This window comes from Anomaloglossus baeobatrachus, chromosome 1 (genome assembly GCF_048569485.1).
Source record: "Anomaloglossus baeobatrachus isolate aAnoBae1 chromosome 1, aAnoBae1.hap1, whole genome shotgun sequence".
Taxonomy (NCBI): Eukaryota; Metazoa; Chordata; class Amphibia; order Anura; family Aromobatidae; genus Anomaloglossus; species Anomaloglossus baeobatrachus.
The window spans coordinates 967,480,460-967,496,582 of record NC_134353.1 but is presented as its reverse complement, the minus strand read 5'-3'; the positions used below and the strand labels follow the sequence as shown (position 1 = coordinate 967,496,582).

Here is a 16,123-nt window from a genome sequence, read left to right as displayed (position 1 = left end):
CCGACCATCCATAGATTCTGTCATTGCTTGATCTGTTTGCCATCAACATTGCGTGCAGCAGCCTCCACAGCCTCCAGCCACTGCTCCCAGAGGTGCACTGTTTTCCCTCCCTGTAGATCTCACATTTTATGAGGGACCACAGGTTCTCTATAGGGTTCCGATCAGGTGAACAAGGGGGCCGTGTCATTATTTTTCATCTTTTAGACCTTTACTGGCCAGCCACGCTGTGGAGTAGTTGGATGCATGTGATGGAGCATTGTCCTACAGGAAAATCATGTTTTCTTGAGCGATAGCGACTTCTTCCTGTACCACTGCTTGAAGAAGTTGTCTTCCAGAAACTGGCAGTAGGTCTGGGAGTTGAGCTTCACTCCATCCTCAACCTGAAAAGGTCCCACAAGTTGATCTTTGCTGACCCCAGCCCATACCAGTCCCCACCTCCACCTTGCTGGCGTCTGAGTGGAGCTCTCTGCCCTTTACTGATCCAGGCTCTGGCCCATCCATCTGCCCATCCAGAGTCACTCTCATTTCATCAGTCCATAAAACCTGTGAAGAATCAGTCTTAAGATATTTCTTGGCCCAGTCTTGAGGTTTTATCTTATGTTTCTTGGTCAGAGGTGGTGGTTTTTGGCCTTCCTTACCTTGGCCTGTCCCTGAGTATGGCACACCTTGTGCTTTTTGATACTCCAGTAACGTTGCATCTCTGAAATATGGCCAAACTGGTGGAAAATGGCATCTTGGCAGCTTCACGCCTGATTCTCCTCAATTCATGGGCAGTTATTTTGCGGATTTTTTGCCCAACACGCTTCTTGCGACCCTGTTGGCTATTTGCCATGGACTGTTTGATTGTTCGGTGATCACGCTTCAAACGTTTGGCAATTTCAAGACTGCTGCATCCCTCTGCAAGACATCGCACAATATGGACTTTTCAGAGCCAGTCAAATCTCTCTTCTGACCCATTTTGCCAAAGGAAAGGAAGTTGCCTAATAATGAAGCCCCCCTTATATAGGGTGTTGTGTCATTACACCGCACCCCTCCTCATTACAGAGATGCTCATCACCTGAGTTACTTCATTGGTAGTTGGCTCTCAGCCTATACAGCGCGGAGTAGGACGACATGTATAAAAAGCATCATGTGATCACAATACTCATCTGCCTAATAATTCTGCACACAGTGTATGACAGCCTTCAGTTATAAGACAAGATGGTTTCTTTAGTACACAAAATGGCTTGTATTCTCTCACAAAAAGCAAAAGATAATAAAGCTATTTTTTTCATGGAGTGGAAAAAGTTAATCTGCCTAAACGAAGAGCAGATAGCAGCAGAAAAAAATATTTATGAGGGAAACATTCTGGATAATTAAATAAAAGACGTAGGCAACTGAATGGGACGAATAATAAAACGGATACTGTGTGCATTTATTAACGAAAATCTCTATATATAACCCAACATTAAGAGATCCGCCTTGACGTTGGCTGTTGGGCTCACATAAAACTGGCCTTTTATATATGCTAGGTATCTAAATTTTTATGGGTTTTTTTTATTAGCAGTAATCCATTCATATTCCTATATTCATTGTTAACATATCTTAGTATTGCAGAGTGCAGGTGTCTCTTTTTGTTATAGCCCAGTAAATTATACATCTGCAGAATCCGGGTCTCTGCCCCTTATCATTCTGCTCTCAGATTCCATAGCTAAAACCTGTTGATACATTCCCTTTAAAAGTGCGCACTAAAAAAGTTTTTAAAAATCATACAACCTCCCTGGTCAGCAAAAAAACAGCCACTGATTGACCCCACCTACTGGACTCCTAGACTCAGAGTAGGGATTTAACCCACTAAAGGTTATATTATCACCTATTATTTCCATCTTCTCCTTTATAATAAAGACACAGGCAGGACGAGATCCCTCCAACTGATCAAGATTTCATCCCTCCTTCTTGTGAATGACCCCCGAGGATGGACGAGGACGGGAATGAGATCAGCAGAAGATTATTAACCCTCACCCTGGAGATCATCTCCCTGCTGAGCGGAGAGGTAACTCCTCCACATTCCTATCATTGTGTTATGTGACATCGAGGAGAGGAAATCCAGAATAGGAAGGAAAGGATTCTCTACTGTAAGAGCAGTGACACTGGAGCCCTCTGCCAGGAGGAGTTGTCATAGTGATCTCGCTATAAGAGTTGTAGAGGGGCCTGAATGTCTGTCCTGAGTGTAATAATATTGCAGATTACTGGAGACGGTTATTGATCCCGGAATTTATACTGATTGTTAGATCTGGAGTCAGGAAGAAAATCTCCTCACTAAGTGTCTATCTCCATCCACAGGATTACACAATAGTGAGGAAGACACCGGGGGAATGTGTGACTCCCCTCATCCATCTCCAGGAGTCAGGAGGGCGGAGCCGGAGCCCCATCACAGCCCCTCCCCCAATACATGAGAGGAGCAAGAAGAAGATCCTAGAGCTCAGCAGCAAGATGATTGAGCTGCTGACCGGAGAGGTGACTGCTGGGACATTATACAGGAAGCACTGGAGGATTCTGGGTGATGAGGGGAGAGGTGACTGCTGGGACATTATACAGGAAGCACTGGAGGATTCTGGGTGATGAGGGGAGAGGTGACTGCTGGGACATTATACAGGAAGCACTGGAGGATTCTGGGTGATGAGGGGAGAGGTGACTGCTGGGACATTATACAGGAAGCACTGGAGGATTCTGGGTGATGAGGGGAGAGGTGACTGCTGGGACATTATATAGGAAGCACTGGAGGATTCTGGGTGATGAGGGGAGAGGTGACTGCTGGGACATTATACAGGGAGCACTGGAGGATTCTGGGTGATGAGGGGAGAGGTGACTGCTGGGACATTATACAGGGAGCACTGGAGGATTCTGGGTGATGAGGGGAGAGGTGACTGCTGGGATATTATACAGGAGGCACTGGAGGATTCTGGGTGATGAGCGGAGAGGTGACTGCTGGGACATTATACAGGAAGCACTGGAGGATTCTGGGTGATGAGGGGAGAGGTGACTGCTGGGACATTATACAGGAAGCACTGGAGGATTCTGGGTGATGAGGGGAGAGGTGACTGCTGGGATATTATACAGGAAGCACTGGAGGATTCTGGGTGATGAGGGGAGAGGTGACTGCTGGGACATTATACAGGAGGCACTGGAGGATTCTGGGTGATAATGGGAGAGGTGACTGCTGGGACATTATACAGGAAGCACTGGAGGATTCTGGGTGATGAGGGGAGAGGTGACTGCTGGGACATTATACAGGAAGCACTGGAGGATTGTGGGTGATGAGGGGAGAGGTGACTGCTGGGACATTATACAGGAGGCACTGGACTATTCTGGGTGATGAGGGGAGAGGTGACTGCTGGGACATTATACAGGAGGCACTGGAGGATTCTGGGTGATGAGCGGAGAGGTGACTGCTGGGACATTATACAGGAGGCACTGGAGGATTCTGGGTGATGAGGGGAGAGGTGACTGCTGGGACATTATACAGGAAGCACTGGAGGATTCTGGGTGATGAGGGGAGAGGTGACTGCTGGGACATTATACAGGAAGCACTGGAGGATTCTGGGTGATGAGCGGAGAGGTGACTGCTGGGACATTATACAGGAGGCACTGGAGGATTCTGGGTGATGAGGGGAGAGGTGACTGCTGGGACATTATACAGGAAGCACTGGAGGATTCTGGGTGATGAGGGGAGAGGTGACTGCTGGGACATTATACAGGAGGCACTGGAGGATTCTGGGTGATGAGCGGAGAGGTGACTGCTGGGACATTATACAGGAGGCACTGGAGGATTCTGGGTGATGAGGGGAGAGGTGACTGCTGGGACATTATACAGGAGGCACTGGAGGATTCTGGGTGATGAGCGGAGAGGTGACTGCTGGGACATTATACAGGAGGCACTGGAGGATTCTGGGTGATGAGGGGAGAGGTGACTGCTGGGACATTATACAGGAAGCACTGGAGGATTCTGGGTGATGAGGGGAGAGGTGACTGCTGGGACATTATACAGGAAGCACTGGAGGATTCTGGGTGATGAGGGGAGAGGTGACTGCTGGGACATTATACAGGGAGCACTGGAGGATTCTGGGTGATGAGGGGAGAGGTGACTGCTGGGACATTATACAGGAAGCACTGGAGGATTCTGGGTGATGAGGGGAGAGGTGACTGCTGGGACATTATACAGGGAGCACTGGAGGATTCTGGGTGATGAGGGGAGAGGTGACTGCTGGGACATTATACAGGAAGCACTGGAGGATTCTGGGTGATGAGGGGAGAGGTGACTGCTGGGATATTATACAGGAGGCACTGGAGGATTCTGGGTGATGAGCGGAGAGGTGACTGCTGGGACATTATACAGGAAGCACTGGAGGATTCTGGGTGATGAGGGGAGAGGTGACTGCTGGGACATTATACAGGAAGCACTGGAGGATTCTGGGTGATGAGGGGAGAGGTGACTGCTGGGATATTATACAGGAAGCACTGGAGGATTCTGGGTGATGAGGGGAGAGGTGACTGCTGGGACATTATACAGGAGGCACTGGAGGATTCTGGGTGATAAGGGGAGAGGTGACTGCTGGGACATTATACAGGAAGCACTGGAGGATTCTGGGTGATGAGGGGAGAGGTGACTGCTGGGACATTATACAGGAAGCACTGGAGGATTGTGGGTGATGAGGGGAGAGGTGACTGCTGGGACATTATACAGGAGGCACTGGACTATTCTGGGTGATGAGGGGAGAGGTGACTGCTGGGACATTATACAGGAGGCACTGGAGGATTCTGGGTGATGAGCGGAGAGGTTACTGCTGGGACATTATACAGGAGGCACTGGAGGATTCTGGGTGATGAGGGGAGAGGTGACTGCTGGGACATTATACAGGAAGCACTGGAGGATTCTGGGTGATGAGGGGAGAGGTGACTGCTGAGACATTATACAGGAAGCTCTGGAGGATTCTGGGTGATGAGGGGAGAGGTGACTGCTGGGACATTATACAGGAGTCACTGGAGGATTCTGGGTGATGAGGGGAGAGGTGACTGCTGGGACATTATACAGGAAGCACTGGAGGATTCTGGGTGATGAGGGGAGAGGTGACTGCTGAGACATTATACAGGAAGCACTGGAGGATTCTGGGTGATGAGGGGAGAGGTGACTGCTGGGACATTATACAGGAGGCACTGGAGGATTCTGGGTGATGAGGGGAGAGGTGACTGCTGGGATATTATACAGGAGGCACTGGAGGATTCTGGGTGATGAGGGGAGAGGTGACTGCTGAGACATTATACAGGAGTCACTGGAGGATTCTGGGTGATGAGGGGAGAGGTGACTGCTGAGACATTATACAGGAGGCACTGGAGGATTCTGGGTGATGAGGGGAGGGGTGACTGCTGGGACATTATACAGGAGGCACTGGAGGATTCTGGGTGATGAGCGGAGAGGTGACTGCTGAGACATTATACAGGAGGCACTGGAGGATTCTGGGTGATGAGGGGAGAGGTGACTGCTGGGACATTATACAGGAGGCACTGGAGGATTCTGGGTGATGTCGGTGTCATTGTTGTCAGGTTCCTATAAGGTGTCAGGATGTCGCTGTCTTTCTCTCCATGGAGGAGTGGGAGTATGTAGAAGGACACAAGGAGCGGTACGAGGAGGTGATGATGGAGGAGCGGCGGCCGGTGACATCACCAGGTAATTCAGTCACCTGATATTAGTTTGTGTCGGTCACAGATATTTCTGTATCTGATTTTTTTTTTATGTGACTTCTACATCCAGTAACTGATCTTTGTGTTCAAGATGTACGGGGGGCGTTAGAAGCAGGGCGAAACATACGTCAGGGTGTGAGGACCGAGGCACATTGCACTTTTCATTCAGGCAATTATGGTTGGCTATGATTGACTCATGGCCAGTTAGGGTGTTGTGGCTGCTTACATATGATATATATAATTTAGGCATAAGCGATATTGCACTATATACCTTATTCATATCAGCGCCATCTTGTGCACATATGACTTTACTACATAGCTATCGTCCTGTTCTTTCAGCACGTGTTGTATTAGGATGGATAATTCTGTCTCTTATTTACAATTTAATGCAGTGGTCACCTCATGTAATAACTTATAATAGGAGTTATTTACACTTGTATGATCACTACTTATTATAATTTTTGGTTTAATATCACAGCAATGTTGGCTATTTTCATATCCGCTTTGTACGCATTATTTTTCTGCACAGGAGCACTTTATTGTATCTGTTATTGTTGAACATCACATTGCACTCTATAGAGGGATTTCCTTGATGGAGCTGTCTATATTTGTGTTATTATTAATTACTAGTTGTAGTACGCGGGAATTGCCCGAGATAGTAACTGTGTCACTGTCTCTCTCCCACTCTCTGTATGTCTGTCTATCTCTCTATCTGTCTCTTTCCCTGTCTGCTTCTGTCTGTCTCTGTATGTCTTTATCTATCTCTTTCTGTGTCTCTCTCTTTCTGTGTCTCTCTCTGTCTGTGTGTCTGTCTGTATATCTGTCTGTCTTTGTCTGTCTGTGTCTTTGTCTGTCTGTGTTTTGTCTGTCTGTGTCTATTTCTGTCTGTTTGTCTCTTTCCCTGTCTCTTTCCCTGTCTGTCTCTGTATCTCTTTGTCTGTCTCTGTATCTCTTTGTCTGTCTCTGTATCTCTTTGTCTGTCTCTGTATCTCTTTGTCTGTCACTCTCTATCTGTGTCTATTTGTCTGTGTGTCTGTCTGTCTCTTTCCCTGTCTGTCTCTGTGTCTCTTTATCTGTTTCTCTCTGTCTCTATTTGTCTGTGTGTGTGTGTCTGTCTGTCTATGTCTCTCTGTATATCTGTCTGTGTCTTTGTCTGTCTATGTCTCTCTGTATATCTGTCTGTGTCTGTCTGTCTCTTTCCCTGTCTGTCTCTTTCCCTGTCTGTCTCTTTCCCTGTCTGTCTCTGTGTCTCTTTATCTGTTTCTCTCTGTCTCTATTTGTCTGTGTGTGTCTGTGTCTTTGTCTGTCTATGTCTCTCTGTCTGTCTGTGTCTTTGTCTGTCTGTGTCTATCTCTGTCAGTTGGTCTTAATATTGACACAAGGCACTCCTGAATTGATGCTGTGATTCTTTATTAGATAATAAATGTGCATAAATAAATGACCGTCTTTCGGTCTTCAGACCTTCATCAGTTGCACATTAGGAGACTTGAGTCTCCCATGCAGTGGTGATACCGCGCTATTCACAAGCACTCTCAAGTCTCCTAATGTGCAATTAATGAAGGTCCGGTGGAGACCGAAAGACGTTCATTTATTTATGCACATTTATTATCTAATAAAGAATCACAGCATCAGTTTGGGAGTGCCTTGTGTCAATATTAAGTATCTTGGCCTTGGAACCCACTGAGTGCACCCCTCTCTATCAACACATTACTTACCATCCTAAGGAAGTGCCATTGATTATACTCAATTCTGTCAGTGGGTCTGTCTGTCTATCAGTGTTTGTCTGTCTCTGTCTGTCTCTATCACTCTGTGTCTCTGCCTCTGTGTCTCTGCCTCTGTGTGTCTGCCTCTGTGTGTCTGCCTCTGTGTGTCTGTATTTCTTTCCCTGTCTGTCTATTTCTGTATCTCTATCTCTGTTTGTGTATTTTTCCCTGTCTCTTTCCCTGTCTGCCTTTGTCTCTTTTTCCCTGTCTATCTCTGTCTGTCTCTTTCCCTGTGTGCCTCTTTCTTTGTCTGTATCCGTCTCCCCACCGATATCTTATTACCTCAAACATAAGCTTCTTATACTATGACTGTCCTTTGTTCCTATAGCAACCATTCAGAGCTGCTATTAATAACCTGTAGCTCGCAGCTAAATTCACTTTAATGGAGGCAGATTTTTTGGAGAGTAACTGTAAAGCACGGAGTTACATTTTCCTGTCAAAACATAGTCTACGACCCGCCCTGAGTCACATGAGGCGTGTGTGCAAAATTTCGCGATTGTAAATGCGACGGTGCTGATTCCTTTAGTATACACACACACACACACACACACACACACACACACACACACACACACACACACACACATACACATACACATACACACATATATATATACACACACATATACACATACACACACACACACATGCCTACACACACACACACATATATATATATATACACACACACACACATGCCTACACACACACACACACACATATATATATATATATACACACACACACATGCCTACACACACACACACATATATATATATATATATATATACACACAGACATACACTCCGCTTTATATATTGCATTTTCTGTGGTGCTCATTGTCTTATGCTTTACGTTCCTCTTATTAATTCTGTGATCTCACGTTTTATCAATTTTTCTACTTTTAATGCTGATCAATAAAAATAATTGTTTTACATTGGAATTTCTGAACCTTTTTTTTTTTTTTACTAGCTAATGACCTCTGTGCGGTTTTGTTGCAGGTCATTGCCACCTATGCATTACATAAGCGGCACCTGCCTGTATCAGCAGTGATCGGAGCTGAGCTCTGATCACTGCAATGTAACAATTTAAATGTCGGTGTCAATCTATGAAAGCAGCACTTAAACCTCCATGTACTCGCCGGTGCGCTGCTCGGGTCTTAGTGGCCCTTTCGTGCCGATAGGTTACCATAACAGACGGTAGCCCCAATTCATATACGTCACATGAAGCCGGGCAGGAGGATGGCGATTGAGGCAGTAGAGGAGATGCTCGGGGGTTATAGAGGGTATTTTTTTCAATCTGCAGAGGGGGTTGGGACTTAAATACAAGTTGCTGGACTACTGTACAAAAGGCATTAAGGCTGCGTGCCTACGATCAGTGTTTGCAGCATTTTGGATGTAGAATGCGTCAGCTGCGTCCAAAACGCTGCGTTGTACAGTACAAGCATAGTGGATGCATTTCTAGAAGTCCCATGCTCACTGTGCTTTTTTTGTTCCGCAGTAAACACTGACCTGCGGAGCGTCTTTCCAGACCGCAGCATGTCAACTGTTTGCTGCGGAGTCACAGGCCTCGTCCGTAGGGAGAACACAAGCAGGATTGTGGGTACGAGCAGCTGTGGTCTCCTGTGTTCTCCTGCGGAGGAGGCTCGCAGCCCCGCAGGTCAGGACACGCTGCGTCTAGGACATAGTGAGTACTGATCGTGGGCACATAACCTAAAGCTGGTGGCCTTTGTTTATATTGTGAAAACTTGGTGAAAGATTCCCTTAAAAAAATCCAAAAACATAGAAATTGATCAATTCCATAATTGCATCTACCATCAGATTAAAGGGAACATGTCAATTCTAAGCATCCATAGAAGTAGAAAGCCACGGCACATCCAGCAAGTATCCCGAAGGTGCACTATTTAATTCCAAAAGTGCATTAAAATAGCAGGCAGAGGACCGGGTGCGGGTCTCCTGGGGACCACGGCCGTTTCGTACCTCTTGGTACTTCAACAGGTAGCAAGAGGTACGAAACAGCCGTCGTCCCCAGGAGACCTGCACCCGGTCCTCTGCCCGCTATATTAATGCACTTTTGGAATAAAGTAAAGCACTTTTGGGATACTCGCTAGATGTGCCGTGGCTTTCTACTTCTAAGGATGCTTGCAATTTCATCTTTTCTTCGTCTACGTGCACCCGAGACCCACACAACGTGAGGACCCGATGATCTTACTCCTCCCTGGCACTGGAAAGGGCCTAGCAAGGTTGTGCAGAACCGTTTGTTTGCTGAACACGTCAATATGCTGAATATGCTGAACACCATAAATAAAAGGAAAATCTCGCCGAAAAGTGCTGTTTTTTGTTCATCTCGCCTGCCATAAAATATTATTGTGAACTACAGCTTGTCCCGCAAAAAATCAAAGCGTCACACGATTTCATCTCCAGAATCCTAACCACTGTGGCTCTCAGAATTTGATGTCCTGATTAGAAAAGTATTTTTCATACGGAATTAGTAAAACCCAATTACAGATACATTTCAACTCTGTAATTATAAACAAAAATGGCAGAATTCTAAGTAAATAATATGCTTTATGCATCCCCAAAATGATGCCAGAGATAACAATCCTCGTATCAATGGACAAGTAAGAACGGTTTTTTTTTAGAAAACTCTGATACCACTGGGATCTCTAGTGAAGATAAGTTCTAACCTGTCCAGGGGATTGGTAACAACTTACCGATCAGTGGATTTCCCACTGCTGGGACGCACGATGATTGGCAAATTGGGATATTTGTATCCCAAACAGGGCACCTTTATCCACGTTTCAATATGGAGTTGTAGGTCAGTTACCTGACCGCCGTCCAATCATTTTCTATGAGGTTGCCGGAAAAACGCTGGGTGCAGGACTCGTCGGTTCTGGAGAGAATGAATGGAGCCGTGAAAATCTGTTGAAAAAATATATAATTAATGGTGTTGAGGGAAGTGACTGACCGATTCAATCTTTGTATGGTTGTGTTTCCTACAGATGGATCCAGGAGGAGAAATCCCCCAGAGAGATGTCCCCGTCCTCTGCGTCCCCAGGACTGTCCAGAGGAGAAGCACAATGTCCTGGAGACTCATCAGGTAGATGGCGCTGATGTCTCCACAACATCTGACCATAAAGTGATTGGACCGGAGCTCGATTTATGTTTTTTTGTCTGTTTAGGCTGAAGATCTGATTGATATTAAGGTTGAGGTTATTGACGAAGCAGAAGAGACGATGGATTTATGGGACGATCTGCAGGGTAAGGAGGGGAGACTGTCATGTCTATTCTGAAGTCACCATAATCTCATCATCAGATGACACAATCTGTTCCATCACTGTGTGTTTCCTACAGATGAACTCATGGAAAGAAATCCCCCAGAGAGATGTCCCCGTCCTCTGTATCCCCAGGACTGTCCAGAGGAGGAGCACAATGTCCCGGAGACTCATCAGGTAGATGTCGCTGAGCCCTGGACCGGATCTGTATAGGGGGCAGTGGACCAGTCTTAGATGTTGTAGACTTTTGGTTGTTTCCTATTTTAATTGTTATATTGATTTAAATCAGGATGAAGATCAAACTAATATTAATGAAGAGTTTGAAGCAGAAGTGAAGGAAGAAATTCTAGTCCATACCATCACAGGTTTGTATTAATGCATTTAAAAAATTAATTCAGAGGTTTTTTTTTCCAGCTGATTCTTTTTATGCCCTGGTGCATATGTTAAGTATTTGATGAGTTTTTTTTACCTCAATATTTGTAGCCAAAATCAGTAGTGGGTGATAAAACAGACATGTTACCCGTGTTTCTATTTATGCTTCTCCTCTGATTGTAGCGAAATCCAGGCATAGAACAAATACTGAGGTACAAAACTGACCAAATACTCAACGTGTGCATGTGGCCTAATCCAGTCCTTTAGATACACCATTATTCAGAATCACTTATTTCACATATATGCAAAGTTATCTCTGTGAAAAATTTACATAATCTATTTTTAAATTTAACAGAAAATTTCTGTGAGAATTCTGATGAAAATTTTATGCTACTACTAAATTCTAAAGTAGAGGATGAAGATATCAAACGGCAGTCTACAGAAGAAAACATAATTACCATCGATGTAAATTCAGGATTTCACAGTTCAAATCTTTTGTATAATCCCCCCAATCAAGGGAAACCTTATCCAGCTCAATCTCAGGTTGATGCCACAAGCACAGATCTGCAATGCGGTAATTTGTTTCAATGTGGTAAACAGTTCATAAAAAGCTCATGTCTTTTTAGTCCTGGAGGCGCGCATACAGATGAGAAGCCATACTCCTGTTCAGAATGTGGGAAATGCTTTGCAAATAAATCAAACCTTGTTATACATGGGAGAATACACACAGGGGAGAAGCCATATTCATGTTCAGAATGTGGGAAATGTTTTGCACATCAGTCTGGTCTTGTTAAACACCAGAGAAGTCATACAGGAGAAAAGCCGTACACCTGTTTAGAATGTGGGAAATGTTTTTCAGATCAGTCTAGCTTTGTTAAACATCAGAGAATTCACACAGGAGAGAAGCCGTATTCATGTTCCGAATGTGAAAAGTTTTTTGCACATCAATCAGGTCTTGTTAAACATCAGAGAAGTCACACAGGGGAGAAGCCATACCCCTGTTTAGAATGTGGAAAATGTTTTTCAGATCAATCAAGTCTTGTTAAACATCATAGAATTCACACAGGAGAGAAACCTTATTCATGTTCAGAATGTGGAAACTGTTTTGCACAACAGCCAGATCTTGTTAAACATCAGAGAATCCACACAGGAGATAAACCATATTCCTGTTCAGAATGTGGTAAATGTTTTGCAGATAAATCAAGTCTTCTTAGACATGAGAGAAGTCACACAGAAAAAAAGCTACATTCATGTTCAGAATGTGGAAAGTGTTTTGCACGTGAATTAGCTCTTGTTAAACATCAAAGAGTCCACACAGGGGAGAAGCCGTACTCCTGTTTAGAATGTGGGAAATGTTTTTCAGATAAATCAAGTTTTGTTAAACATAAGAGAATTCACACAGGAGAGAAACCGTATTCATGTTCAGAATGTGGGAAAAGCTTTACAGATAAATCAAGTTTTGTTAATCATCAGAGAATCCACACAGGAGTGAAACCATATTCATGTTCAGAATGTGGAAAGTGCTTTATTACGAAAACCAAACTTAGAGATCACCATCGTAGTCACACAGGAGAGAAGCCATTCTTATGTTCGCTATGTGGAAAATGCTTTCTTAGTAAACCAAATCTACTTACACATCAGAGACTTCATAAGAGAATTCTTGCAGGAGAGAAACCGTTTTCATGTTCAGAATGTGGGAAATGTTTTACACATAAATCAAGTTTTGTTACCCATCAGCGAATTCATACAGGGGAAAAGCCATTTTCTTGTTCAGAATGTGGAAAATGTTTTATTACTAAAACTAAACTTAGGGATCATCAGCGTAGTCACACAGGTGAGAGGCCATATTTATGTTCGCAATGTGGAAAATGTTTTCTAAGTAAACCAAATCTGCTTACACACAAGAGAATTCACACAGGGGAGAAGCCGTATTCATGTTCACAATGTGGAAAATGTTTTACAGATAAATCGAACCTTGTTAAACATCAAAGAACTCACGCAACAGAGAAGCCACTTTGATGTTCAATATAAGTATGTAAAAAATATTTAAAATATCGAATTTCAAGTCTCAGTAGGGAAATTATTAAGAAGAAAACTTGTAATAGTTTGGATTGTGGAAAATGCTGTAAGAGCAAAAAAAATAAATTTGAACACTTGGTTTAATGACTTGTAGTCATGTCTATTTTTCACCTTAAGAACCAAGTTTGTGTGTGTTTTTTATTTTCCCATTCTAGCATTTAAAACTTTTTATTTCCTGTGGCTACAGGCAATTTGATAAAAGACATAAATTTTTTCTTTGATATTTACATATTCTATTTTACAGTTTAACATACATGAAAGATTACATCTTCTATGGATTGGTGCTATTTCGCAAATACCAAATATGTATAGTTTTTTTCTTAGGCTACTTTCACACATCCGGTTGTAGCAGTGCGGCACAATCCGGCGCTCTGCTGAAAAAACAAAACCGTTTTTTTTTTTGCCTCCGGTTTCGTTTTTTTCCAGCATTGACTTGCATTGGCGCCGCATTGTGCTGCATGGGCTTGCATTCCGTCCGGTTTTTGCCGCATGCGGCAGATTTAGCCGATGCAGCGGCCGGATGGAACGTTCCCTGGCACGTTTTTTGCTCCGGCAAAAAAACCGCATCCGGCCGCTGCGGCGCATTTTCCAATGCATGCCTTTGGACGCTGGATGCGTCAAAAAACGCATCCGACCGCCGCATGCGGTTTCTTCCACTGCGCATGCTCAGTAGCGTGCCGCAACCGGAAGAAAACGGACGGGCCGCATGTAAAAACTTATGCAAAGGATGCGGTGTTTTCGCAGCATCCGTTGCATAGGTTTCACAGCCGGATTGAACCGCACTGCTCAAACCGGATGTGTGAAAGTAGCCTTATTCACTTTTTCTTCAGGTTTGTCAGTTTTTTTTCTTTTTTTGGCAGTGGTGCCATTTTGCTGTACATAAAATTTAATGAATAAATGAATGAATAAAAAAGTGGGATTCTCTACTATTTCTGCATTACAAATTGAGCCATGCAGTATAACTTTAAAGTTATCTGTTTCCATGTTTTGTTATGATTGTGGTTATTTAACCCCTTAACGACCGCCGATACACCTTTTAACGGCGACAAATTAGGGTACTTCTTCCAAACCGCCGCTTTTTAACGGCGGTCGGAAAAAAGGGTCTAGCGCCCCCCAGAGTTGGAAAATTTCCGGGGTCTCAGCTACCGGGGGTAGCTGAGACCCTGGAGATCATGATTCTGGACGGTTTTTCCGGTCCCCGCTCACCTGATGACCGGTACACACCGTTTACCGATGATCACCTTACAGTAAATGAACGCGCCGGTAAAAAATAATTTATCTCCCATCTGGCATAAACAAACATGTCAGATGGGAGATAAATCTCATCCCCCGGTCCTCTCCGGTTCCCCGGTGTCGCCAAAGTGTCCCCCCACCCTCCCCTTCCTCCCGAAAATCGAACATGGCGCCGCGCACACCGGTGCGCCGGCCGCATTTACCCTGTTCCTCTGGTTTCTGTCGCATGTGCTATGACACATACGACAGAAACCTGCTCCCCAGGCCCTGCCAGGTCACCCCCTATTCCCACCCCGGTGTTCCCCGGTGTCCCCCGTACCTGTCTCAGCTCTGATCCCCCGCGGCCCCCTCCTCCTTCACAGTGCACGCCGGTCACACATGCAGAGCGCGGCTGTCAGCTCAGCTTCCTGTGTCTGACTCAGAGACGCTGGCTCACTGCTCGCACTCTGCAGCTGTGACCCGGGGAGGGTGGGTGCAAATTCTTTGCACCCACTCTCCTCAAATGGAGGGTCTACACTCCTAGAAAATGGGGGATACGTTCCCTGAACGTGCCCCCCATATTCTAGAAGGTCCAGAATCGCCGCGGGACTTTCACAATGGATTACAACAGGGACACTATTTTTTTTTTCTTCTTTTCAATAAATTGATCAAAGAGGGAATGTTGTTGGGGAGTGTTTTTTCAAATAAGATTTTTTTTTGGTGTCAATTTTTTTTTTTATTACTGTCAATTAGTTATGTCAGGTATGTGATAGACGCCGTGACATAACTAATTGCTGGGCTTGATGCCAGGTGACATTACACATCTGGTATCAACCCCATTTATTACCCCGTTGGCCACCGCTCCAGGGCAACGGGATGAGTTGGGGCAAAGCGCCAGGATTGGCGCATCTAATGGATGCGCCACTTCTGGGGCGGCTGTGGCCTGCTATTTTTATAACCATGGCTCTTCCCACCCTGAGAATACCAGACCCCAGCTGTCAGCTTCACCTTGGCTGGTGATCTAATTTGGGGGGACCCTACGTTTTTGTTTTGTTTTTTTAATTATTTATTTATAAATAATTAAAAAAAAACAAAACAGCTTGGGGAGCCCTCCAAATTGATCACCAGCCAAGGTGAAGCTGTCAGCTGTGGTTTGCAGGCTACAGCTGTCTGCTTTACCCTAGCTGGCTATCAAAAATAGGGGGGACCCCACGTCATTTATTTTAATTATTTTTTTTTTTCTTTTTGGGCTAAATACAAGGCTAGGCATCCTTTATTGCCGCATGAAAGGCACTAAAGGGCGCTAGCTTAGAATATGCAGGGGGTGGGACGTTATATGTTTGACATCTATCCATTCATACATTGTAGCATTTTAGGCTGTGCGCCCACAATCAGGGTTTGCAGCGTTTTAGGAGCAGAGTGTTTTCCCTGCATCCATAACTCTGCATCGTGCAGTAGAAGCACAGTGGAAGGATTTTTAGAAATCCCATGCCCACTGTGCTTCTTTTCTCCGCAGCATAAACCGACCTGTGGTGCAGCTTCCCAAGCCTCAGCATGTCAATTTATGCTGCGGAGATGAGTGTTCTTTGCAGGTAGAATAGAACTAAAGTCCACAGCAGCCTGAACCCAAATCGTGGATATGGGCAGCTGCGTTCTCCCGTGGACAACACTCACATCTCTGCAGGAAGGCTGACACTGTGTACTA

The 16,123-nt window shown here is 44.9% G+C and overlaps 1 protein-coding gene across 1 annotated transcript in view; it reads left to right on the top strand.

The window, feature by feature from the left end:
* LOC142263985 (uncharacterized) overlaps positions 1–13,279 on the top strand; it is an 82,635-nt gene extending 69,356 nt beyond the window's left edge. Inside the window, 9 exon segments of the mRNA XM_075332243.1 lie at positions 1,885–1,947; positions 1,950–2,032; positions 2,323–2,496; positions 5,581–5,704; positions 10,483–10,580; positions 10,663–10,741; positions 10,835–10,932; positions 11,045–11,120; positions 11,483–13,279. Coding sequence (XP_075188358.1) covers positions 1,885–1,947; positions 1,950–2,032; positions 2,323–2,496; positions 5,581–5,704; positions 10,483–10,580; positions 10,663–10,741; positions 10,835–10,932; positions 11,045–11,120; positions 11,483–13,158 — 2,471 coding nt within the window. The 3' untranslated portion in view covers positions 13,159–13,279.
* The last annotated feature ends 2,844 nt before the right edge of the window (positions 13,280–16,123 follow it).